At 48.8% G+C, this 26,085-nt stretch overlaps 7 protein-coding genes across 9 annotated transcripts; 3 read left to right on the top strand and 4 right to left on the bottom strand.

Annotated features, from left to right (window-relative positions):
* The first annotated feature begins 778 nt into the window (after positions 1-778).
* On the top strand, positions 779-3,916 carry LOC117893393 (ATP-dependent RNA helicase DDX54). Of its 2 annotated transcripts, none has more exons than XM_034799992.1 (7): positions 779-870; positions 929-1,478; positions 1,555-2,309; positions 2,368-2,643; positions 2,705-3,582; positions 3,649-3,700; positions 3,798-3,916. In XM_034799992.1, exons 1-6 carry the CDS (start codon positions 868-870, stop codon positions 3,680-3,682), a joined length of 2,496 nt encoding a protein of 831 aa, XP_034655883.1. In that variant the 5' UTR covers positions 779-867; the 3' UTR covers positions 3,683-3,700; positions 3,798-3,916. The 2 variants fall into 2 exon arrangements, with proteins under 2 accessions (XP_034655883.1, XP_034655882.1); XM_034799991.1 differs by having other exon boundaries at positions 2,705-3,587; positions 3,645-3,700.
* A 484-nt stretch (positions 3,917-4,400) lies between these two features.
* On the top strand, positions 4,401-5,628 carry LOC117893398 (translocon-associated protein subunit beta). Its single transcript, XM_034799996.1, has 3 exons — positions 4,401-4,554; positions 4,744-5,119; positions 5,176-5,628. The coding sequence occupies exons 2-3, from the start codon at positions 4,745-4,747 to the stop codon at positions 5,371-5,373; spliced, it is 573 nt and encodes a 190-aa protein (XP_034655887.1). The 5' UTR covers positions 4,401-4,554; position 4,744; the 3' UTR covers positions 5,374-5,628.
* LOC117893400 (probable trafficking protein particle complex subunit 2) lies at positions 5,625-6,276 on the bottom strand. Its single transcript, XM_034799999.1, has 2 exons — positions 6,114-6,276; positions 5,625-6,055 (listed from the first exon to the last, which is right to left on the bottom strand). The coding sequence occupies exons 1-2, from the start codon at positions 6,198-6,200 to the stop codon at positions 5,723-5,725; spliced, it is 420 nt and encodes a 139-aa protein (XP_034655890.1). The 5' UTR covers positions 6,201-6,276; the 3' UTR covers positions 5,625-5,722.
* A 54-nt stretch (positions 6,277-6,330) lies between these two features.
* LOC117893391 (ATPase family AAA domain-containing protein 5) lies at positions 6,331-10,632 on the top strand. The gene is given in 4 exon segments (XM_034799988.1): positions 6,331-7,501; positions 7,566-9,213; positions 9,216-10,123; positions 10,181-10,632. Coding segments are annotated over 4 exon segments (3,582 nt in total). The 5' UTR covers positions 6,331-6,752; the 3' UTR covers positions 10,458-10,632.
* Positions 10,463-11,285, bottom strand: LOC117893404 (cytochrome b5). Its single transcript, XM_034800004.1, has one exon. The coding sequence runs from the start codon at positions 11,036-11,038 to the stop codon at positions 10,661-10,663; it is 378 nt and encodes a 125-aa protein (XP_034655895.1). The 5' UTR covers positions 11,039-11,285; the 3' UTR covers positions 10,463-10,660.
* Positions 11,286-14,043: 2,758 nt separating this feature from the next.
* On the bottom strand, positions 14,044-24,494 carry LOC117893394 (P17/29C-like protein DDB_G0287399). The gene is made up of 4 exons (XM_034799993.1): positions 24,025-24,494; positions 16,423-16,511; positions 15,783-16,350; positions 14,044-15,716 (listed from the first exon to the last, which is right to left on the bottom strand). Exons 2-4 carry the CDS (start codon positions 16,509-16,511, stop codon positions 14,913-14,915), a joined length of 1,461 nt encoding a protein of 486 aa, XP_034655884.1. The 5' UTR covers positions 24,025-24,494; the 3' UTR covers positions 14,044-14,912.
* On the bottom strand, positions 16,608-20,123 carry LOC117893392. Of its 2 annotated transcripts, XM_034799990.1 has the most exons (2): positions 19,352-20,123; positions 16,608-18,253 (listed from the first exon to the last, which is right to left on the bottom strand). In XM_034799990.1, exons 1-2 carry the CDS (start codon positions 20,085-20,087, stop codon positions 16,608-16,610), a joined length of 2,382 nt encoding a protein of 793 aa, XP_034655881.1. In that variant the 5' UTR covers positions 20,088-20,123. The 2 variants fall into 2 exon arrangements, with proteins under 2 accessions (XP_034655881.1, XP_034655880.1); XM_034799989.1 differs by having other exon boundaries at positions 16,608-20,123.
* Positions 24,495-26,085: the final 1,591 nt, after the last annotated feature.

Raw genomic sequence — 26,085 nt, 5'->3', positions numbered from 1 at the left:
TTGAAATTTGTAATTATTTCCCCATGTGCGTGACTCATTTGCCTTAGTCGTGGTGGTTGTCTCACTCAGCAGCACAGTTTTAGGATCTGCCTCTCTGGAGAGAGCTGAATTTGAAAATTAATAGCTAAACAAAAGCAAGAAGTTTTGGGAGTGCGTACGCAGAAGTGTGAGGGTCACGGGGTGCAGCGTGTTTACTTAGTTCATGCCGCACAGGATGTGCGTGTCATCGGACAAGGGGTGCGCCTGAGCCTAAGCGCTGCTTCCCCGAAACGTTGGCCTGCACGTGTCGAACACACCCCGTAATACACTCCTGCGGCACGCACTTATAGTAGGTATCCATACATACATACATACATACATACATACATACATACATACATATGTACATACATAGGTCAGGCTCAATGTGCCAAGGTCTATTTGGGTCATGTTGAAGTAAGGACAGCCAGATGTGTACATGGGTTGGGACATGTAAATGGGTTGGTTGCTCCTATTTATACAGAATATTGAATATATAGAGCTTCTAGAGGTTTTTCTAAATTCATATAACAACGGAATAATTGCTTATCATTTCAAATATTTACAACTAAAGCCTTTCAAAGCATACCAAATCTCTCGAATGAATTAATTGAATGAATGAATTTGTTTTATACAATCTGTATAGTCTGTATATATAAAAAAAATTAATAATTGCAGGTAATAACAAAAGGAAAATCAAAATCGAGGAATATGATTACGGTATTTTTGCGGTGTATTTTTAAAATGAGAAGTTCCATCTGTTTTGGTATATTTTTGAGGGTTTTGCGGTATACTTGATCGATAACTCCGCGGTCACACTGGTCCACTGGTTGCACGTGTAAACGCAAAATGGTAAGGAATCTATTTGTTAATGCAAATTGCGCGATTTTGAAATATTATCTTACAACAGGGTAAAAAACAAAGTGATGAGATACCAGGATTTCCTTCGTTGGACACCGACGTGGGTGGCAGCAGCCGTGGCGACGACATCCTCAAGAGCAAACCCAAATCAAAGAAAAGCGGCGGCTTTCAATCAATGGGTCTGGGCTTTGAGTTAATCAAAGGAATCACAAAACGCGGTTATAAAGTGCCCACTCCTATTCAAAGGAAGACCATTCCACTCATCCTGGAGGGGCGAGATGTTGTTGCCATGGCCAAAACTGGATCTGGCAAAACGGCGTGTTTCTTGATCCCTCTGTTCGAGAAGCTGCAGCGTCGAGATCCCACTAAGGGCGCCCGTGCACTGATATTATCGCCTACTCGGGAGTTGGCAGTGCAAACGTACAAGTTTATCAAGGAACTGGGTCGTTTTATGGAGCTGAAGACCATTTTGGTATTGGGTGGCGACTCCATGGACTCTCAGTTTTCGGCCATCCACACATGTCCGGATGTTATTGTCGCCACCCCTGGCCGTTTCCTTCATCTGTGTGTTGAAATGGACTTGAAGTTGAACTCCATAGGTCAGTATTCCATCAAATTGTTCCCTTCCCTTGAACAAATGCATAACCCAAACGTTTGCCTAATATTGCTTTGCAGATTATGTTGTGATGGATGAAGCTGATCGCCTGTTTGAAATGGGTTTCGGGGAGCAGTTGAATGAAACGCTGCATCGACTGCCTGCCACACGGCAAATGGTTATGTTCTCCGCCACATTGCCCAAACTATTGGTGGACTTTGCTCGCGCCGGACTGAGTGATCCAGTCCTCATACGCTTGGATGTGGAGTCAAAACTGCCAGACGCATTGGCCTTAAAGTTTCTACATTGCCGCCCCGATGACCGCTACACAGCACTCGTCGTGCTGCTCAAATATGTAATCCCAAAGGAGGCGCAGACCGTGGTATTTGCTGGCACACAGCATCATGTTGAGCTGATTTCATTTATACTCGGAGAAGCTGGCATCTCCAACACATCCGTCTACTCCAGCCTGGATCCAGCGGCGCGTAAGATAAACACCGCCAAATTTGTGAACAAAAAGGTGTCGGTGCTGATCGTTACTGATGTGGCGGCTCGCGGTATCGACATACCGAGCCTGGACTATGTGGTTAACCTTCACTTTCCGGGAAAACCGAAGCTCTTTGTGCACCGTGTGGGACGATGTGCCAGAGCAGGACGTACTGGAACCGCGTATTCCATATTCTCCACCGATGACACTGCCCATTTGCTAGATCTGCACTTGTTCCTCAACAGGCCCTTCAATATCCACGATAGCTCCACCATGGGCACCATTCCACAGGACTTGCTGGAGGAGGAGCACCTGACTGTAAACGAAATAAAGAAGAGTCACCACATAGTAAGTCGCCACACGGGTGATTCTGGATGCACTTTATTCATGTTTCTCTCGTTGTTAGGCCGGAGTGTTGCGCACCAGCGAGAATGCATACAAGAAGTACTTGAGCTCCCGTCCAGTGGCCTCCACAGATGCGAACGCACGCGTCAAGAAGATTAAATTTTATGCACTCAAGCCCCTGGAGGATTTCTTCACTGCGGCTCCCGTTCTCGCCCAAGCCGCTGAAGTCAATGGGCAGTCGAGTGAGTCGCGGGAAGAGGTGGCTGCTACTGAGCGCAAGCTGCAGGAGGAGAAGCACGACATATTAGTCAAGATGCGCAACTTTAGGCCGTGTGGAGTATGATAGAACTAATTTCCCATTTAAATCTTTATTTATTTGCTTAATTTGTTCATTACAGACCGTTTTTGAGCTAAACTGTACCCAGAAGTCAACTCAATTCGTTGTGATGAAGACAAAGCGCTCGGAGCACGCGGATGTCATCAAAAAGTTTCGACAGCAACGTGCTGACGAGGATATTGACGAGGCTCAAAGGGACGCTGAAATACAGGAGCCGAGTACAGCCAGAATGGACACCGCTGACGAAGAGGCCATTAGTAGTACATTCAATAAGGTTGTGGCCCCAAAGAGACGACTGCATTGCGATGACTTGTACAAGGAAAAGCCAAAGAGGAAAAAGCGCAGTGCCAACACCAAGGACGCAGAGCATTATGTGCCCTATCAGTCGGCGGACAAGCACACAGAAGATGGGTTGGCCATCAACACGTTCGAGCGACAAGCACAGAATGCCGAGTTCTCGGTCATAGATCGCAACTCTTCGCAAGACACGAAACAGAGGCCAGGGCTGAAGAAATGGGACCGCATCAAGAAGAAAATGGTGTCCGTGCAGGACGTACGGGCCAACAAAATCCGCACAGAGTCTGGCGCTTGGATTCCTGCCTCCTTCAAGACGGGCCGCTACAGCGATTGGAAGGAGAAGTCCAAGATTGAGGAACAGGTGCAGCGCGAAACCGCCGGCACCGAAGACGACAACCGCAAGCCACTGAGCCATGCCCAGCGCTACCCCGTCAGCCGACATGCGCGCCACAATGCGAAGTTGGAGCTGAAAAAGCGAATGGGTGGCCCTGACAAGGAGCTACGTCGGCCCGAGCAAATCGTCAAGTCCCGCATGCGCCTGGAGTTCATCAAGAAGCGCAACGAAGACAACGCAGAGCGAAAAGTGGAGAACCGCAAACGCAGCATGAGAAAGAATCAAAGACCAAGAGCTCAAGCAACTGGTGGAGGTGGTGGAGGTAGAGGTGGTGGTGGAGGTAGGGGTGGAGGTAGAGGTGGTGGTGGAGGTAAAGGTGGTGGAGGAGGCGGAAGAAAGCGGAAGTAGGGATGCCTTCAATCTTCGGTGAGTAATATTCTACCATATTCGTAACTTATCTCTGCTAGGCCTGAGCCAAGAACATGAACATAAACCCCCCTTTGGTTTTCTATATGCTCCACAGAGATCCTCAACGATGGTGCCTGAAGGGAAGATTCGAACTAATCCGCACTATTCGGATAAAGAAATTAAAATATGTTATCAATAATATTAAAAATTCTCTTTAAAATGTGTATAACAAGACATAGAAGTGCGGTTCGGGTGGCAATGAAGATGCTATAGCTGGGATAGGCAAAGCCTGACATCGCTTATGGCATACGTATGATTGGCCCATAAGTTATAACTAAAGAGGATCTTCAAGAAGACTTTACAAAACGCTACTATTTTCCGTGGTTCAACTGTTTAAATAGAGCGGGGAGTTAAGTTGGTTTTTTCCTCGGTATTTTTACGATATACTTTATAAATGAGGCGGTATGTTGGTAAATCAGGCAGGGACTTGCTCACGTTGCTATATTCATTTATATTTGGGCTCAGTTGACTTGAAACGACCAGTTTACGGAAATTTGAAAATTAGAGCCATTCCCAGTTAAATTGTATTGTAAACTAGTCAATCTGGTCGAGAATTGATTAATCCATCGGAAACAACTAACTTTTTAGTACTGAGAGTCTTAACCAGCTGATAATGTTAAATGCTTAAAAAAAAAGGTGCTACGTGGGTTAAATTCGGGCTCTCACACGGTCACACTGTCTACGAAGTTTGACAGCCGAGGCCCGTTCCGCGTTCCACGTCACGAACCGTCATCGAGAAAGTAGCCGCTGTCTTGTGTTTGATTTGCCTCTTCAGAATTGAATTGCTCCCGAAAGAAATAACTATTATCCAAGTAAGTTGGTTTGTGGCGTAAAACAACGCTCCGCCAATGGTGCACAGTATGTGTGTGGTTAGCGTTTGTGTGATAAAACAGCGCAAAAACATTTAGAGCTGCTGCTCTTTAGGGCTTCCCATTCCAGTGGCTGCCCTTCCACGTCAACAAAAAAGTGAAACGTTGAACAATTTTCTCCCTCTCTTGCAGCATGCTGAAACAAACCCTAGCCCTGTGCGCGCTCTTTGCAGTGTTTAGCGTTTGTCTGTCCGAGGACGAGACACGTGCCCGCCTCCTGGTGTCCAAGCAGATTCTGAATAAATATCTGGTGGAGAAGAGCGATCTGTTGGTGCGGTACACCATCTTCAATGTCGGCAATGGAGCCGCCACCAACGTCCAGCTGGTGGACAATGGCTTCCATCCCGAGGCATTCGATGTGGTTGGAGGTCAGCCCACAGCCACCGTGGAGAGGATTGCCCCCCAGACCAACTTCACCCATGTCGTGGTGGTGCGCCCCAAGGCCTTTGGCTACTTCAACTTCACAGCCGCCGAGGTGTCCTACAAGCCCGTCGAGGAGGCTGATGCGGTAAGTCATTGATTTCTTTGGTCTCCCACTCGGTCTAAGGATTCATGTGCTTTCAGCTCCAACTGGCCATCAGCTCGGAGCCCGGTGAGGGTGGCATTGTCAACCTGAGCGAGTACAACAAGCGCTTCTCCTCCCACTTCTTCGACTGGGTGGCCTTCGCCGTCATGACCCTGCCTTCCCTGGCCATCCCCCTGGGCCTGTGGCACCAGTCCAAGAGCAAATACGAGCGCGCTGGCAAGGCCAAGAAGCACTAAGCCCGGACGCTAGTCTCTCGTATTTGAACATGTTAAGAGATTTATTTGAACGCCCATTACAATTCCGTACTATATTGTTGCTTTAACCTCTAATCGATTCCATTTCCATGCTCTCATTCATCCATTCATCCGTGTGACATATTGTACAGCTCCCGCTTGAATTGTAAGTGGGTGGCAGGGGCGTTAAATCGTTTTAGATTTGATTCGAAGTCGCATTGAAAGGAACAAGAATAAAACTAGACCATCAAGAGTTAAGCTATTTTCGTGTCACTAGACTGGTTTTCTAAATAAATTAAATCAAATTTATATTACACTTTGCTTATTGACTAGAGGAGGAGACTTGACAGCCTCACGATAACAAATACTTTCGCCCAAAGATCTCCGTCTTCTTTTCGAACATGGGCGACTTGATGGGCGTGTTGATCTTGTAGAAGGCGTTCATGGAATGCTTAATGTACGTGTCGTACATCTCGTTGAAGAAGCTCTTGATGCCCTCGTCGTTCTTGTTGTCGTGCACAATGATGAAGCGGATCTGGCTGGCGGTGATGAAGGCGGAGACGAACCACTGATTGAAGCGGTCGATGGACTTTAGCTGCATGTTGGCCGTTTTCCACTTGTGCTCGTCCACCAGGTCCAAGGCAGCGTGCGCAATGAACTGACTCAGGTGCCTCTGGTCCTCTTTCTGCAAGGAAGATTTCGTTTTAGAAGCATGTCACCACCATTCTGAGGCTCTGTTGTACCCTGAATTCCTTGTTGACAGTGCTAAACTCCTTCTCATAGATGGGATTATCATTGTGGCCAACAATAACAAAGTAATAGGTGGACATACTGTCTCAGTTTGCTTTAATTTAATTTATTTTGCTGGCAACAATAATAATAAAGAGAATCAACCGCTAGTGCTTTTTGAATGGCACTAGTGCGTGGCACGAAATACCAAAAAAAGAGTGTTAGAAAATACAACGTTTTGCAACACTTTTTATTCGCGCCTTTTTGCTACAGCACATTCCTCGTTTTTATGCTAAAAAATGCAATTAAATTGGTTAAAAGTGACTGGAATAAATGACTTAAAGAACTGCCTGGTCATAGCCATCATCCTGTCGTCATAAGGCGTGTCTGTAGAGTGTGCCCAAAGCCAGTGTGAGTGCGGTGCGGAAGTGTGTGTGCGTGTGAAAGTGCAAAGAAATCGTTTGGTCGCAAGGTACACCATTCATTATTATTGTATTTTAGTATGCTTTGCCCCATTGTTTGTTGCGATTTTATAAGTTTGGCTTCTGTACTTTACCCGCTTACACACACCCAGACACCCACACAGACACCCCCACACGCACACACTCCAACATAGTCATGTATTAAACTCTCCAGCGAAACAAATCAAGAAAATGACTGATGTAAATTGTCTTACAAGTGAGCACATTGCAACAACAACGAGTACAGCGACAGCGGCAGCGGAAGCAGCCCAAACCACGAGTCCGCCCAGAACTCCAACCAGAAATGGACTGGAACAACTGGCGCTAGAGCCCACGTCCCCATTCGTGCTGCGAGCACCGCCCAGTGCCAAATCGAAGCTCATCCTGCAGAACATGGAGGAAGTCCTCTACTCGGTGAAGCAGAAGCATCGCGAGAAGCACAAGCGGAAGCGCGAGGAGAAGCGCCGTGCCGCCCTGCTGGCAGAAACAGAGGATAGACCGCTCGAAACGGGGTCCAAGCCCCAGCCGCTGCGGGAGAAGGCTGCCCAGGAGAACGGCCTGAAGAATGGCAAGCGAAAGTCGAGTCCCCTCAAGTGCAGCACCCCGGTGGCCGAGCACCACAGCATACTGAAGCACTTCCCCAAAGCTGGGCGACCTGAAAATGGGGCCCCAGCACCGCCAGCCAAGGCCAAGAGTGCCACCAACGTGTTTGAGTTCATGATGAATGCCAGAAACCGATCCATAGGCGTCAACGATGGCGGCAAGGATGCCTGCGAGTTGCCTGCCGATCAGGCAGAGGCGGCAGCTCCTGGCACACCCACGTCCAAGCGCAAGCAACTGCTCCAGGAGTGGAACGAACGCAAGGGAGGAGCCAAGCGGCGACTCCAAGAAGAAGCGAGGGAGGAGTACATCGATCAGCAAATGGACCAGCGGGCCAAGAGGTGAGCTTCAGATTCACTTGGTGGACAAAACAGAAGGATCATTAAATTTGAAATGTTTCCGCAGGTTGAAAAAAATGCTGACCAAGACTGAGGAGCCAAAGGCGCCACAGGAGCCGCCCCCAGCCGCATCATCTGCCCCCACAGTTCCTGTGAAACGGGGACGGGGCAGGCCACGCACACGCCGCCTGAGCTCAGTGGATGTGAATGTGATCCCTGTTGTTCCCTCAGAGGACACTGACACGGCGGAATTCCTAGCGAAGCTCTCGTCTCCCACCAAGAAGCGCGACAGCCTTTTGGGCTACTTTCCCAAAGTGGAGTCGCCCAAAGAGCCGTCGGTGACGATAGAAACCCCTCCGCTGGACACACCAAAGCGACGGCCGCTGCGTAGGAAAACCATTGTGGAGGCGACACCCATCGATGTGGAAGCCACGGGGACACCCCCGGGTCGCCCGCGTCGCTCCTGTGCGGGAAAGGCGCGCTACGACTACGACCTGGAGACGAGTCCAACGAAGGTAAAGGCAGGCGAGGCAGCTGCCGCAGCAAAGAAGAGCCAAAAAGCCGAGGACTTGTCCATTGAGATCATTGATCTGGACAACAGCAATCCGGTGAGCACACCAAAGAAGCTGGCGCCGCTCTTTGTCAGGCAGCTGCCCAAGCCCAGTCCGGACCCCTCGGTCCTGAAGGCCCGCCAGGCGTTCCTCCAGTCGGGCGTGCCCGAGAAGATCAGGCAGGAGCAGAGCCGCCAGAAGAACTTCGAGCAGTACTACGAGGAGAGCTACGAAGCATTCCCGAGCATAGCCCACGTGGGCTGTGAGAGCTACGAAACGATACGGGAAGGGCCTCCTCTGCTGCTTCCATCGTTTCCACTGAGGAAAGAGGATGGCGAGGAGGTGTCTCTGCCATCCAACAAGAGGCGCTCCAAGGCTGCGAGTGGCTACACCAGTTGCCAGGCATCCGACTGGCATCAGGCCTACAACAGTGGCACGAAGAAGACGGCGTACACGACTCTGCCGCAGCTGGACAACAAGCGGGCCTTTGTGAAGCTCTGGAAGAACAAGTTCGAGCGATTTCCCACCTTCAAGTGCTACAACCAAATGAGGGAGAAGTACCGACACTTCAGCGCGATCGACTCCGCGCAGGACACGCAGCAGATGGGCGAGTCGTTTGTGGTCACTCGGCGCACGCTGCGCAAGATGGAGCAGTTCGATCACGGCAGCACGGAGGAGGCCAAGCCCCCGCTCTCGGCCCCGAACGGCGAGGTGCTCTTCACCGAGAAGTACAAGCCGCTGCTGTTCGAGCAGGTCCTGGTCAATCTGACGCCGGTGCAGGATCTGCGGGAGTTCCTCTCCGGCTGGAATGGCAACGGCGGCCGCAGCTCACAGACCTTCGACGACACCTCCTTTGACTTTGGCAACGACTCCAGCTCGGTGGGCGCCGCCAGCAACACGATGGTCCTGGTGGGCCCTTCCTCGAGCGGGAAGACCAACGCTGTCATCGCCCTGGCCAACGACATGAACTTCAACGTGCTGGAGATCAATGCGGGGATGAAGCGGACGGGCAAGAAGCTCATCCAGGAGCTGCAGGAGGCCACGCAGTCGCATCAGATACGCAAGGACAGCAAGACGGGGGGCGGATCCTCGCAGCAGCTGCTGCAGAAGCTCCAGAAGAGCGGCCTCAAGGCCAAGAAGCAGCAGCAGCAGCAGCAGCAGCAGCAGCAGCAGCAGGGGAGCCAGCAGGCGTGGAGGCTGTGCGCAAGTCCCTGATACTCATCGAAGATGCGGACATTCTGTTCGACAACATGGACGCGGGCTTCACGGATGCCATATACACGCTGGCGGCCAGCTCGAAGCGGCCCGTGGTGGTGGTGGCCTCCGACCCGAACTGCGCGCACTTGCAGCGGCTGATGCAGCAGAACCAGATCCACTTCCAGGCGCCCAATGCCCTGAACATCTCCCGGTTCCTGGCCGTGCTGGCTCTCATGGAGAACTGCCCCATCGAGCTGGACGAGCTGATATCCCTGTACCTGTACAACCAGCAGAACCTGCGCAAGACCCTCATGGAGCTGCAGTTCTACATCCAGAGTGGCGGCGACCTCAAGGGCCAGGCTGCCGCCGCCAGCCAGCAGTCGCTGAGGCAGTCTCCCAGCAAATCCGCCACCCGCCTGGCCACCGTGGATGGCTGCCACATACACCAGCGGCTGTTCGAGTTCTTCACCTGCTGCCAGAATGTGCAGCACAGGATTCCCTTTCCCGTGGACTTTCGTCTGCTGCGCCTGAATCTCTCCGATCTGATGGCCGGCTCTCCTCTGCTGAGGAATCAGCAGCCGCCTGCCGCCACTAGGGCCAATGCCAAGCGGAAGTCCCGCTCCCCCAAGAAGGCCTGGCTGAGCAGCGCCACCAGCCAGCAGCGGAAGAGCGAGGAGCCCTCTCCGATCGCCACTCTGGCTGCCTTCTACGACAACCTCTCGCAGGCTGCTGCGATGGACGCCAACCAAGACTGCGGCGATCGCCTGCAGCTGTACCTGTCGGAGGATATCTCCCACACGCTGGTGGAGCAGGCTCTCTTCACTGGCCTCTCGGCCAAGGAGTGTGCCTACAACCTGTTCGACAAGCCAGCACAAAGGTGAGTCTTTCCAAAGTTAAACCAAAACGAATTCAGGAACATGTATGTCTTCCCTAGGGTGACCATCGGGGAGCACTTGGGCATTGGCCAGTTGCGCTCTGCCGCCTCCAAGGCGCTCGACTACGAGCCCGTGCTGCGCTCCATTTGTCGCAGCGAGAAGGAGCGCGTGGGGCAGGAGCGCAAGTCGAGTCGCTTCTATCACTACCTCCGCAATCACACGGTGAACGTGACGACCTTCGCCATGGACTCGTTCGACTCTGCGTGCAGTGTGTTCCAAGAGGAGGTGGCAGGGGCGATGGCTGGACCCTCAGCGGGTGACGATTCAATAGTCTAGTATAATTTTTCGTTACATCTGCGGCCGATGAGTAATTGCAATTTATTTGATCGAGGTAAGCAGAGTTCTTAGATCCTCTTAGGCTTAGATTATGGATGGGATGAGTGTCGTATCCTAGCTTAAAGTTATTAACACTAATTAACACTATTTAAATAAATCAATTATATGACTTTTAGCCACTGTAGTACGTCGCCATTGATCCCCTAGCAGCAGCAGAGGAATCCCGAGCCAGAGCTCTTCTGCATGGGCTGCGCATCGTCCGTTGGTGCTGGACTGCTGACCCTCTTCTGCTTATCCTGGTCCAACGTTGGCTGGACTTGAATGGGAGCCGTCGTAGTCGTTCGAAGTTCACCAATTTTGAAGTTCTTCAATTCTTTCTCCGCATCCGACGAGTGTCCGGCCTGTCGGAAGGCCTTGCTGGCATCTTTGCCACCGTACTCCAGCAGCAGATCCTCCCCGCCTGGGTGCTCGCTGAGGAACTTGGTCACGTCGTAGACGTTGCCCTTGATGATGATCCAGCAGGGTTTCCCCTTCTTGCCAGTCTGCTCGGCCACCTCCGACAGTTCGTACAGCTGTGACATAATTGAAGTCACTAATTGATTGAGTTCCCGATCGATCAACCTTGTTTTATGGCTGCTGTTAATCGAACAAGCGTCAGATAGCGATAAGATTTATCTTGTTTCCGCGAGTGATATCTGAGTTGGAGCTCTTGTGGGAGACCCTCGGATACGTTGTGCACAGTTGAACGGACTCTCGCTCAATGTACGCGTGCCAGGTTCTTCCTTTGCTTATGTTAAACATTCATTCATTTATCAACAGTGCGAAATCGCTTCTTTGATTGGTTGTACCTTCTACCATGGATGTTTGGCAACGAACCCAATGAGTTTGCAATTCCATTTCTATCGCTCGGCTGATAAGAAGTACGTGAGAATTTCACGTCCCCCAAAGTCTGTGGCTGTCTAATAGCTTCTTACTTACTTAGTTGCTTACTTGCAACCCCAGTGTAAATGCAAATTGATTGAGCATGGTGGCGTGTAGTGGTCCTCGGCCCAACTGCCAGAGCGCTGAATCGGATCGGTGCTGTGCTCCATCCGCTGTTCGACGGATGATTCATGTATCTACTATTAGGAAGCTTTTTTGGGTGATAAGATTATGTGATTGTGGTGCGACAGTCACACAGTCAATGGGACAATGGGAAAGTCCTAATATATTTGCTGGTCACTTCGCTTATCAGGCAGTTTTATAGCATGAAGACGTTTGTCTGCGACTAGAGCATTCAGCTTTTGCGCAGCTGCGATGTAAGTATGAATTCCATATGTACAAGCAGCTGTCACGCTGCAACTTGACCGATTTTGACTCGCTGAACTTTTGCGTTGAAGCAACTCAAATTGTCAGACTGCAATTTGAATTTGAAAAATCGCTTCTACTAGATATACTTATAGTAATCTTTCCCCACCCCGCCCATTTGTAGAACAAAAAATGCTTGTTTTTTGTGTAATTTTTTGGCTTTCAAAGTTTATATTCTATATATATTTTGGAAATATATTTTAATTTGCTTTTGTTTTGGTTTCCCTTTCAGTTTCTGGTTTGGTTTTGGTTTTTTTTATATGAGACAACAACAATAATTGGTATTCATTTAATATATATGTATTTAGATATATATATATACATTTATGTATCTGTGACGATTTGCTTAATGCGCATTAAAAAATTTCGCTAGTGTTGAGTGCAAATTTGCTGCGTGGTGGCTCCGATCGGATCGTAATTCCGATTCGACTTTTGGACTGCTGGAGGGATGTGGATGCGGGATGTGGGGGATCATTTGGAGGGGGGCTTGGTGGGTGGTTAGTGTGTGATTACATTAACATAATGCGCTCCGAGCACTCGCGCGATTCCTCCTGCATTTTCAGTGCTCAGTGTCCCGTGTCGGTGTATTTACAAATGAGTTTCTTTGCTTTCGTTATTCGTTATTTAATGTTATACTTCTTGTTATAAATATCAGTCGACGGCTTCGCATTTTCAAAACGCAGCTCGTGTGCGTTTCCATTTGTATTCTCGATTTTCGATCTACCAGATATCAGAGTTAATAAATGTCTATATCGTATCCGTATCCGCATATCGCATATCATATCATAAAATGTAAAATTAATTACTTGTCAATGATTGTTGATTTGTTGTTTGAATTAATGAATCGATCTGCTTTGAATTTTAAAAACGTAATTCAATCAATTGATTTAGTTATTAAATGTTCAATTCGTCCATTTGATTTACTTATTTAGTTATCGTTCAGTTTAGTGCGACTAAACACAATTCTTTCGTATAATTCATAGACTCGACTCGATCCTCGAGCTCCTCGCTCCTCGCTTCTCGTTTCGAATTTAATTGTTTAATTTAAAAAACACTTTTGGAGGTAGTTGAAATTAGGCCTGTTTACGTAAATTATATTTAGTTATACATATTTAAATATCATATACTATGTATTTATGTATTTATATGTGTATGTCTGTATACTAGATGTATGTATGTATGTATATGTGTGTATATGTATCTATTTATGTAGCTGATTCCGCGATTTCGTTTCGATTTCGCATCGATATTTTAGCTGGACTTCTTTATTATTTATGAATTAGTTATTAATTAGTAAATTAATGTCTACACATTGTTTAGTTATTCATTGTCTGCTGTTTTCTGTGTTCTGTGTTTGGTTTCGTTTCGTTTTGCAATATTTTTGGGCTATTTTTGTATTTCCTTCCCATTAATACTTTGATCCATAGACATCAAGATATTTCGTAAAAGTGTAGGCTTGTAGGACTTTTCGGCTTAGTAATGTTTTATGTTTTCTTCTCCCTTCTCGTATTTTCCTAGTTTTTCCACTCGCTTTTCGTCTAAATTTTCGGTTAAATGTTTGTTTTTAATTTAATTAAATGGATCGTAAGTTCTTGAAACCATTTTATTTCTATAATATTTTGCGGATCGTTTGGAAATTGCCATTGATTTTATGCATATATGCGATGCGTATGTATGTACATTGGATTTACATTGGATTGGGGGGCATTTTTCAATTCGAATGTGTTTGAAATAACCGCCAAGTGATCATGGCTCTCTGCCAGTGCTGCCACTCTGTTCGCTTCACTGACTACCACTGCTAGCTGACAAAAGATCAGACGGCTAATCGGAAAATTAGAAAAATTCTACATTTGCATGACAAATACATGTGTGGAGTTGTATTCTTTTAAATTGTGATTGTGCAATTCCTAAACGCTTCTCTAAACCCTTAGTTTGATCAAATTTTAATGATTAATTACAAAGAATGGCATGATTTTGCTAGGCACATTTACGCGACTAGTTCCAAGAACCAGCAACAGAGTAGTTGGTGGCGCCACTGGTCTAAGGATGGACACTCCAGCAAAAGGAAGACTGATCCTTATCGATAATTGATCGATCTTTAAAATTTCAAAAGCACAATCTCCTAATTTCTAAATAAGAAAAAACCAAAAACCAAACAAAAGAAGTAAACAAAATGAAAACAATAATTTCACTACAATTTGGTTTACATAGATTTCATTTCATTTTTCTCATATTTGTGTTTACATTGTAATTCCGTTAGCAAATATACAAATTTCAATTGAACTAAAAATTGTTGTGTGTGTGTTTTCTTTTCGTGTGTTCCAGCACATGGGCCATTCATATACATAATAATAAAAGGGTATGGGAGGAGGGTACAGGGATCAGGATGGGTCTGGATAGAGTATAGTTAAGAGTTGGTTGGCTTCTCACTAAGAACTAGAGTTATTCAAACTAAAGTGTATTACCATATTGATCATAAAATTACAATTACATATTTTCACTTATATAATTTGTTTGTTATTATTTTCTCTCCTCTCTGCTTGCTCCATCTGCTCTTCTCTCTATTGTGGGGTATGTGGTATGGTTTGTGTCTCTTTCAAGTTTCCTTTTTCATTTAGCAGGCGACAAATGGAAATGATTTTAAAATAACTAAATTAAGTTTATTGTTTGTCTGTGTTCAGTTTATGTTCCCGTTTCTGCGAGTGGTGCATAGCGGCAGCGCAGCGGCTTCTCTACTTGTCTATCTCTGGTCACACCTCTCCTGCTTCTCCTCCTTCTCCGTCTCCTTCGCTATCGAAATTTACAAATTAAATTCTGACTAATAAACAGTCTTTTCGTACCAGCGCAACGTTGGCGACAGACCTACACGAAATAAATCGGATCCGTTTAAACTTTAACATAATAATAAGCTAACATAAAAAAAATATATATTCCATATTACGCATATTCCATATGTAGTACAATTAACTGTTAATAATTAATAATAATGTGTCTACAGCTGTGTGTGTGTGCAGCTATACTCGTGTCTTGTATTATTATCGTTTATATTTATGTATTATTCATAGATTTAATATTGTGTAACTAAGAATTAACTTAACACGAGCTCAGTTATGAGTTGGCCCCACAGTGGCTGCAATTCCTGCTATTGCAGCTGCAATGGCAGCTCATCATGCTAGAGTTGGAATTATTGCGGCTCATTGTGGCGGGGAGGAGGGACTCGACCACACCGACTCCCTCCGCCACTGCTCCTGCTCCAGCTGCTGCTCCGGCTGCTGCCTCGACGGGCAGAGGAAGATTGAAGCTGCTGCTCTTTAGAAGCTGCAGCCCCGACCCGATTGGCACGCAGACGGAGAGCGGCGGCGTGGGTATCCGTTCGGGTGTGCAGCTCCCCGTGCCTGTCGGTGCGGGCGTGCCCGCGTAGATGTGGTGACTGCTGGCAGCTGCTGGCCCTGTCCCCGCACTCGGATTCGTGCCGTAGCCGCAGGCCGTGCTCTTCAGCGTGGCCGCATTGGAGATGGGCAGCGTGGGCAGGGGGGCAGCGGCCAGCGAGGAGGCGGACGATGAGGTGGACACACAGGACGAGGAGGCCAGCGAGGAGGCCGAGGACGACATCGAGGCGGAGGAGGCTAGTGATGGGGGCTGGCTCGCGCAGCTGCCCCCCGCCGGCGGTGACTTTGGAGAACTGATGCGTGAGAAGAACTTTGTTATGGCGTTCGGCTTGGACTTGGTGGAGGCCGAGGACGAGGAGGTGGTGTACGTGGACGAGCCGCTGATGATGCCCCCCGTGGCGGCAGCCTGCAGCGTGGTCAGGCGATAGCTGGAGCTGCCACAGCCCGCCGATACTTGCTCGGGCACATCCCTCACGGTCTTGTTGGGCGGCGGCTTGGTGTACGATCTGGTGATCTCCGATTGCTGTTAGGGAAAAGCACAAGGATGAGCCAATGTTCTCTATTCAATGCTGCTGCATGAAGCACTCACCTGGTAGCTACTTCTGATCTGCAGATGACGATCCTGTCCGTACTCGCTGTCCGGCAGTGGTACGTGGTGGGGACAGCGCGGCGTCTGCTGCTGCTGCTGATATTGGTAATGTTGATGGTGGTCATTGCTGTGGCTCTGCAGCGAGGAGCCACACGAAGACATTGAGGATGAGCTCTCGCCTTTGGTGTTTCCACTCCCACTCCCCGTGTTGCCATACTTGAGTGTGGTGGCCTCGATGCCGCCTCGTGCCACATTACTACTAATACTATTGTTGTTGTTGCTGTTGTTGTTGAGCCCTGTACTGCCACTGCCACTGCCACTGCCACTGTGGGTGCTTCCTCCTCCGCTGGAGCTGTGCGTCGTCGTTGGAGTTGTCATGCGTTGCTGATGCTGATGCTGATGCTGATGGTGGGAATGTTGTTGCTTATTATTGTGATGATGAAGATGGAGTGATGATTGCTGCTGCTGCTGCTGCTGCTGATTGCTACGAATCACAGAATCGCCACGTACAGCCAAGAGCTCACGTGCCTGGTGCGCATCTACGCGCATTCTACATCTAAACTGATCCCTGCAGACAGAGAGAGAGAGAAAATCAATGGATTAGCCTTTGCACTTTCTCCGAGCTCTCTCTGGGACTTACCTATCGTCGGGAGGTGTGCTCAATGATGTGCGGGTCGGAACGCCGAGCCGCTCCATTCCCGCGCAGCCGGCCGTCTGTACCGATAGCATCTGCAAAAGAAGCAAAAGAGAGACTCGCATTAGGACAAACTCGACAGCAAGGGGTAAGGAGAATAATCCTAAGAAACGAATAATCTAATATTACACTCAATATTCTGCATCCTGGCAGCTATCCACTTCGGCCACCGTCTGATGGCGGTCCAGCATCAGCCAGCGCTTTGCCACCAAACGATTGCCAAAGCACGCCGCCATGTCCCCCTCGGGGCGCTGGCTCACAAACAACTGGATGAGGATCTCCATCTGTTTCATGTCGATGCCCTTTCCCTTGAGGGGGCGGAAGATGAAGCTACCAGCGTAGAAATGGTTCTCGCGGAGCACAAAGGCGCTCTCGACGAAGAGAGCGGTCTGCAGCCAGAGAGACTTGTGGCTCTTGTTGAGGCAGGGATTGCAGCTGAGGCTGCGTTTACGATGGCATCGGCTGAACGCCACATCAAAGTACAGCGTGAAACACTCCAAGTGCCCATCCCGGATGACCTCCAGGCGAATCTCCCGATCAATGTAGAGATCCTCCTTGGTGGCGCTCATTAAATCGAGCTTCAGCACGCGATGGGCAAGGGTGAGGACGCCGTCGCATTTGGTCTTGGCGAACCGAGGCTCGGAGAGGGCACACTGACGCATGGCGCTCATGTTGAAGCCGTACACGTGCACCCACCAGTTGCAGAGACCCTTCAGCTCGGGCTCCGCGGCGCCCAGCAGATAGAGGTCCCCCAAATCGGGCAGAATGAAGCCATCGCTCTTCAGCCAGCGATCACGCGCCTCCAGCACCTCCAGGATCTCCGAGTCCCAGAGCAGCGACTGGCCCATCCAGTTGCACACAATCCCGTCCACTTGCTCGGGCAGCTGCAGCTCGGCCACGCGACCATGCAGCACCTTCACGGTGCCCTCGTAGTGGTTCTGCTTCACCACCAGCGCCGCATAGTTGGTCACCATCGAGTGGTCCACGGCATACACGCGCTTCGCCTCGCCCAAGCGGGCGGCCATCAGCGCCAGGGTGCCCACTCCGCAAGCCAGGACGAGGATGACGCGCCCCTTGAACAGGTGCGCGTTCTCCCTGATGACCTTCTCGAAGTAGTGCACGTACTCCTGGTTCTTCAGCCGCGTGCGCATGTTCAGCACGTGGGCGGCGTAGTCGTGCCGAAAGTCCGCCGACGTCATGCGATCCACCTGCTGTAGCTCCTTCGGCACACAACGCGCTGGCGTGGGTATGGGCCGGCAGGACTGCACCCTCGCCTCACCTCTAGGCACACCCTGGAGCGGTTCATCTTTAATTGTGAACGAAGCTTCGGCTGGCTCAGACCTCTTCAAAATTTGGATTTTCTGCTCCCTGCGTGCCTCTGCCACTCGTTGGGCCCAGGGTATTGGAACCTCGCGGGGTCCCGATTCCTTTGCTTTTGCTAACACAAGCCATTTGTTTTTGAAGACTATCTGGCTGTGGTCTGTGTCGGAGGCGACACCTTGGCTCTGGTTCCACTCTGTTCTCTGGCAGCCTGTGTTGCCCTCTGTGAATCTCAGTATTGGGTGTTCCGCCAGAGAATTGGGTGTTCCGCTTGTGTTGCCGTCTGTGAGCCCGAGTATTGGGTGTTCCGGTGGTACTGGGAAAAACTCGGATATTTCGCTGCCGATGTACTCCTTACCCATGGGCATGGGGGCTTCCGGCGGCACGTATGGCTTTCTGAGTCTCCAGTTATTTGGTGGCCGCAGAGATTCTTCGTAGTAAATGTTCCGATTGCCACCTTCTGGGGTACCTGTCTGTGGTCTCTGCCGAGAAGGTTCCTGTCGCATCTCAGACATTCCGCGGTAGATGTCGCGGTAGCAGTCGTTGGCTAACTCTTTCCCATACATTCCAGGTGCTGCTTCCCGCTCCCAGGTTATTGGGTTCTGGTTCTGGTTCCACTCTGTTCTCTGGCGGCTTGTGTTGCCGTCTGTGAGCCCGAGTATTGGGTGTTCCGGTGGTACTGGGAAAAACTCGGATATTTCGCTGCCGATGTACTCCTTGCCTATGGGCATCGCTTCGATGGGGGCTTCCGGCGGCACGTATGGCTTTCTGAGTCTCCAGTTATTTGGTGGCCGCAGAGATTCTCCGTAGTAAATGCTCCGATTGCCACCTTCTGGGGTACCTGTCTGTGGTCTCTGCCGAGAAGGTTCCTGTCGCATCTCAGACATTCCGCGGTAGATGTCGCGGTAGCAGTCGTTGGCTAACTCTTTCCCATACATTCCAGGTGCTGCTTCCCGCTCCCAGGTTATTGGGTTCTGGTTCTGGTTCCACTCTGTTCTCTGGCGGCTTGTGTTGCCGTCTGTGAGCCCGAGTATTGGGTGTTCCGGTGGTACTGGGAAAAACTCGGATATTTCGCTGCCGATGTACTCCTTACCCATGGGCATGGGGGCTTCCGGCGGCACGTATGGCTTTCTGAGTCTCCAGTTATTTGGTGGCCGCAGAGATTCTCCGTAGTAAATGCTCCGATTGCCACCTGCCAGGGTACCTGCCTGCGGTCTCTGCCGAGAAGGTTCCGGTCTCAGCTCGGATATTCCGCGGTAGATGTCGCGGTAGCAGTCGTTGGCTAACTCTTTCCCATACATTCCAGGTGCTGCTTCCCGCTCCCAGGTATGTGGTGGCTGGTTCTGGTTCCACTCTGTTCTCTGGCACCTTGTGTTGCCCTCTGTGAGCCCGAGTATTGGGTTTTCCGGTGGTACTGGGAAAAACTCGGATATTTCGCAGCCTATGTACTCCTTGCCCATGGACATCGGGGCTTCCGGCGGCACGTATGGCTTTCTGAGTCTCCAGTTATTTGGTGGCCGCAGAGATTCTCCGTAGTAAATGCTCCGATTGCCACCTGCCAGGGTACCTGCCTGCGGTCTCTGCCGAGAAGGTTCCGGTCTCAGCTCGGATATTCCGCGGTAGATGTCGCGGTAGCAGTCGTTGGCTAACTCTTTCCCATACATTCCAGGTGCTGCTTCCCGCTCCCAGGTATTTGGTGGCGTTTGGGGTGTACCGTGGTATTTGTTCTGCTTTCCGCGTCCCCTTGCGCAGGCAATCCTCGGCAGTAATGGGACGCTCTGATGCCAAGGTGCGGGGAACCGCTCGGATATCTCGCTACACATAACGCCATAGGGGGGGGCCGATTGAGGTGCTGCCTCCACTGCCGAGGGTTTCGTTCGCACCTCGGATAGTCCGTCGTTGTTTCTCAAAGGTTCTGGTGGCACATGGCATGTATTGCTATGTTTTAGTTTTGCTGCCACCTGGAACTCTGTTTTCCAAGAGACACTCTCGTTGTCGCGTCCATTTGGGTCTTGCCGATTCGCGTGTTTTGCTGGCGCCTGGGTAGCCTTTGGTACCCCGTTGGAGAGTTTGCGGCTGCTGTCGGCGGTATATCGTCCATGTATACTGCTTTCTGTGTTGCTCTCCCTCTCTACTATTAGTCGTTCCGCTAATATTTCTCTTGTTGTTTTACGGTGTGCTGTGTTATTCACAAATTGATGGAATTCCGAACGGCTAAGTGTTGCAGTCTTCTTTCTGGCCCCACCGGCATTATTTTCCACATTTTTCTTAATTTTTTGATTGCCAGGCATTGCGATTAATGTTGAAATGAAAAAAGACAAAACGAAGCTTAAGATTCGCGCGCATTCTGATCTCGATTTTAGCGAAATACGGCTTGTCCTCAAAAATATACTGAAATATACCCTCTCAGTTTTAAAGTATACCGTACATCTGAAATCTTTTTTCTAGATTTTGATGTTCTATTTAATATTATCAGCTAGATAGATTTATCATCGCTAACACCATAATTTTATCCGATTTATCAATCGATTCTCCACAAGATTGGCTAGTCTTCATGAGTTCCTTTTATTGAGAGAGAGAGAGAAACTACCCCCGCCGACTTGCACGACCTTTTCTATTTTCGATTATAGGCAATATCGATTGGACTGCAATCGCAGTGTGCCCAAACCACAGCTTTGAACAATTGCTCGCAAGCTCCCGCGCTCTGGAAGTCGCGCGTGAGTCGCGTGTTAAAATTAGCTTAAAATCGTTGTTAGAGTGGTTTTTAAACTATAAACTAGTGTTTATTGTGTTTATAAAATTGCTGTGCAGTGTTTGCCAATGTTACGTAGTGTTTTCCGTTCGTTTTCGGTGCATTTTGATAATGTGCGGCACTCTTTACATTTTGGCGCGATTCTTGAGCTGCCGCTCTCTACATTTCCATACTACATCCGAAGGCACCGTTATATTCGTAAGAGTGTGTGTGTAGTGCCTATTTGAAAATCGTCATTCTCATAACTCAACATGTTCTACATTCCGTTACCTGCCCCAGCCGACGCACCCCACCGGCCGATTGATGTGTGCAAGCGGGCATGAAAGAAAAAACATGTCAAATCTCTGCAGAAACAACGGAAAATAATCGGGCACGAATACATATTTTCGGCAACGGTCGCTTCGGCGGTGGCCGAAAAGACTTTGTAAATTATAAAAATATGCAAATGCAATTTTGTAAATTAAAATCTCGTGAAACTACCTACATATACGATCATATACATATGTATGCACATATATACATAAGTGTGAGTGAGTAAGTTCTTTTCTTTTTTCCTTGTTGCATTAATACCCTGGCAGGTGGCGGGTGTTTTTATTATAGCGAATTGATCTTATTTTATAGCTTTCAAGGAAGAAATGATTCTTCAAGGGTATCAAATATTCGTACCCAGAGCATCACCTTTCTCTTTCAATTTTTATTGTGTCTGTTTTTTGGGTAATCTGAGCAGCAAATATCGCATCACATTGTCTGGGGCATCTCCCGTCTCTCATTCTCACTCTCTCTGCCCCTCCCTCCCTCTCTGACGGCAAAAAATTAGGTTAAAATGTTTACTCGAGCATTGCAGACAGGATTGGCAATAACCTCATTTTCAGTTGGGTCTCTCTTTCCCCCCTCTGACGTAAGAGAAATTTGTGCTTTCTGTTGCCTCTGTTGTCGGTGTTGTTGTTGTTGTTGGGCGTAAGCCAGGCCATAACCGGCTCTCTCTGCATCTGTTGTTTATCTTTTTGGGTCTAACGAAAAGTGACATAATATCAGAGGCAGACAGACCCTTGCGTGGGTCCCTTGTTTATGGCCGTATCCTTTAAACTTTTCGACTTTCAATGTTTGTTTAGGCCACAAAAATGTGCCACTACTCAACCGAGGATGGAATGAGTGCAAGTGTAACAAACAGCTGTTGCTACACATACATTGTATGTGTGTACGCCTGTATGTTTATCTCGCCTACTCTCACGCTCTCTGCAATTGTAATTGTAATTTATGCAAGTCTCTGCGTGTCTGGTGCGTGCGTCTGGCATAGATAACGGTTTTAATGAAAGTCCCGCTCTCACACGTCCACGCCCAGCTCCCGGCATAATGTTAACGCCTACAGCGTGTGTAATTGTGCGAGTGTGTGCGTGCGAGTGTGTGTATGGCTCATGCGAGCACATTTTAATAATCAATTTGAATTATTCATTGGCTAACGGCGGCAAATAAAATTCGATTAAAACACAACGCTTGGCTGCCCCTGCCGACGCCGCTGCTGCCACTGCCACTGCCTCTGCCACTAAACGCCTTGGGTTATTAGAGGCAATTGTGTTTCCCATTGCGTTGGCACCATCAAGAAGAGAAGCCGAGCCGCAAGAATGGCGCCCACGCAATGTCTCCACCATTTCCCCGCGCCATCCTCCCTTCCTCCTTCTTCAGCTCTGCTGCTAAATGGCTTTGCCGACAGTCGGAGCTGGTGAACGTGAGCAGGAGCCCGGGATAGGAGAGAAGAGAACACTCTGAGCAGTGTTGGAAGGCATTCATTTATTATATTCCAATACAGTGGAGACACCTGTCATGTGTTTGGGAGTGCACTTATGAAGAATTCCTCCACTAGTTTAGTTCCATATGGGGCCTCACTGTACACACGCCGTGTTTCATTCATAATGTTGATTTGGCGTGGGCAAATTAAACAAAAAGCAAAAAACAAATCTAGAAGCGTAGAAAAATGAGCAAATGCGCACTGGAAGATGTCAGCAGAGCGAGTAACAATTTGTCAAAAGTTGCCGACTTTAATCTTTTGTAATGGGCGTGCAGGCACCTGCCTGCTCCTCTCCGCAGCACCTTCACCACTGTACCGTACCCATAGTAATGGCAAATCTTAAAACCACAATCTCCAAAGCCGCCTTAACGTCTTTGGCCACGCCGTCGGGCTTTGGTTTTGGCTTTGGCTTGGGCTTGGGCTCGGGGTCCACCCTAATGAGCGCAAGCCGAGAGAATCCACAAAATCCACACATGTGGGTGCCCGCATAGAAGCCACAAGAAGCGTTTGCGGAACGCAAAAAGTGTCGTGCGGTACGGCGGTTCCATTTTCCATTAAGGCAAATCCCGCCTCAAGGCCAGAACCAGCGCCAGAGCCAGCTCCGAGTGCAAATTCAATAATCAAATTCTAAGATAAATAAGAATGGGCCACGCCACCATTTAAAGTCAGGCAAGTCGCTGATGGAGAAATTGAATTTGTCTTGGCCATTATTATAATACAGACGCATAAAAATGGCAGACAGCAAATGGTTTTGTTCTTCTTTTTGGGTGAGTGATAAAAATTGAATGCCAAATGAGAGACAGAGTGATAAAGTGATAGAGAGAGAGAGAGAGAGGGGTGCAAACTTCAGGCAGACACTAAAGGACGTGCTGTGCATTCAACAAACATTGCATAACACACACAGCAGACGGCATACGAAACGAAAAGGGAAACGAAGAAGGAGAGGAAGCAGAAGCAGACGCAAAAGCAGTAGAAGAAGTAGAAGCTGCGAAGGGAGATGCGACAGAGCAGTAGGCGCAGTTACATAAGAACTCGGCTCGGGCTGCTGCGTGGGCGACGGCGAAAGCATTTTAAGCATGTCTGCTGCGCTGCCCTGCCCTGCCCTCCCCTCATGTCTATCCACTCCGCTGCCTACTGTGTAGCTTCAAGGACTTTTGCCCACCGCTGGAAAATTACTGCATTGGCAGAGTGAGTGATGGGCTCTGCTCTCGCTTTGAACCTCTTCCTGCTCCCTCTCTCCTCGTCTGTCTGTCTGTTTGGTCGGTCACAAAAGGGAATGCATGGCAGGGATATTGGCAGGCGAAGAAGACGAAGAAGGCAAAGGCAAAAGGCAGCACAAAAAAGAGAAAACTTTCGACACGTGTCGCCTTTTGGCATTCGTTTTATGGTGACACTGGGAGAAATTATTGTAGTCATTCAGTTAAAGTCTCATTGGGTCCGTTTTCTATTCCTTACGTTTACATATATATACATATTTATGACCTTTGACCGATTTAGACCCTTTCGTATTTGTACCCTACTTTTTCTGGCCGTGCAGTCTAGAGCTGACTCCACACAGAGAGAACCAATCCCATGCGTTTCTCCCCCGTTTTCAACTGTTTCAGAACTTTTCCTTCTGTTTTCTTTCTGCTTTTTTCTTCTTTCTTCTTTTCAAGGGGGGTCGGTTGGTAGGTGGGTGGCAAGTACTTACGGGTACAGAATGTTCCGGCTCGGTTGGCAAAAGTGTTGTTGTTGCTGCTGCTGTTGTCTCTGCTGCTGCTGCTGCTGCTGCTGCGGCGCCTGCTACTGTCTGATCCGCTGCCGTGGAGCCCGATGTGATGTTGGGGGAGGCGGTGCAGCTGGAGGTGGTGGCGGCGGAGACGGGGGCGAGTGGTAGGGCCAGAGCAGAGATAGCCTCGTTACCCGTTACCAGTCCAATCCCCGTTGACAGCACCGCGTTGTTGTTGCTGCGCCGTCGTTGCGACGAGCGACGTTTGTGCCGTATCCTGCGCGTCGCTGCTGCTTCTAGTGTCGGCGTTGCTGCGGCTGCTGCTGCTCTTGTTGTTCTTGCGGCTGCGGCTGCGGCTGTTGCTGGGGCAGAGCGTAGGGCAATCGCGGCCACCAACACACTGCCACAGGCTAAGCACACGGACAAACTAATGGCGATTAGCAACAAGCTACCTGAAAGATATAAAGAAATGTACTATTAGTGTTGGTTTTATGATTTTCAAGGGGATCCAATCAGAATAATCAAATTATAAAGTATCTAAATCTGATTAATGAATCGTATTATCAGACAGCTATAATGAGGTGAGAAAGATGGAAAGAGCCACATTATTTTACTTAAATAACCTTTTTTTCTTGTTTGTAAATTGATGAAAGTCGCGCAAGTACTCTTTTCCGTTTATTTATTAAAATAACGTGTATTTTCGGTACATTGAAATAATTTATTCCCACTCACGCACTGCTTTAATTACTATAAATAAACGAAACAAAACGTAAAGCGAGTGCGGCCCACTGCACAGCCAAAACAACAATGAAAAGGGGAAAGAGTTGAAGAAAAATAGACAACAGAACAGCAACAACAAAAGCAAAAACAAAAGTAAAGCAAAGTAAAGTAAAGTACGACTGTCGCTATCTACAAGGTGCGCTGCGCTGCGCTCTCTGTGGCGTAGAAAGACCCCGGTACCGTTTGCCATACCCGTACCCGTACCCGTGCTTACCCGCAGAGATATAGACGGACGGACAGGGGACACGGACACACCACAGACGTATGCGTCTAGACTAGATAGCAGACGACTTAAGTGTGATACAAGCACACATGCGCACAATCATAGCGGCAGTCGGTCGAAACAGAGAGAGAGAGAGAGAGAGAGAGAGACTGACAGGCGAGCGTGTGAGTGAGCGCGCGAATGTAGGCGGACAGCAATTCGATATACAAATATGCGAAAAGAAGGCTATCGATGGAACGGAATGGGATTGACACAGGAAGTACCCTGTAACACCGAAACAGTGAGAAGAGAGAATTTGACTGAATTTGAACTGCTTGAACTGAATGCATGAGTTGTTGCTGAAATTACTGAATGCAGGATATCAATGACACGCAATGGTGTACCTGCACAGCTTTAACTGCTTAGTTACGCTTTCTATCTGGCAGATAAATGTGTCTAGACATACATATATGACAATCGTAATGCTATATTTAGAAGATCTTACCACAGCTTTCGCCCCCCCAAAATAGATCCCAGCCATTATAGTGCACAAACTGGGGGGTTATTTTTATAACCTTTTGTATTACAAAGTACCATTGTAGCCAAAACGCTTCAATTAGCAATGGGTATTATGGGCGATATGGCAACAACATTCCAACCGACACGACAAGACGGACAGACGAACGGACGGACGGACGGAGACCCAGACAGCGCTGATAGAACGGCAGACAAACAGAGGCCACCCGTCGCGGTCGCAGACCCTGTAACAGAGCAAACATAGACGACGACACACACAGGCACAGGCACAGCCACAGAGAGATACGTTTTGTGCGAGATACACAGATACACAGATACAAAGGCAGCGATGGCTTGCGCAACAAGATTTTACAACCACACAACACAAGCAGTAAATATCATGACGCTCTGTCTGATATTCGTTTGGTTGCAACAACAGCAATACGTTCAACGTTCAACGTTCGGTGGAACAGCGCAATTTCATCAAGGCAAAAATGACGCAGCTATGTAAACGTTGCCATCTCTATCGCACCCTCTCGGCCATG

This window comes from Drosophila subobscura, chromosome J, assembly GCF_008121235.1.
Source record: "Drosophila subobscura isolate 14011-0131.10 chromosome J, UCBerk_Dsub_1.0, whole genome shotgun sequence".
NCBI lineage: Eukaryota > Metazoa > Arthropoda > Insecta > Diptera > Drosophilidae > Drosophila > Drosophila subobscura.
Note: the sequence above shows the minus strand (reverse complement) of the source record. Positions and strands in the feature narration are given on the sequence as shown.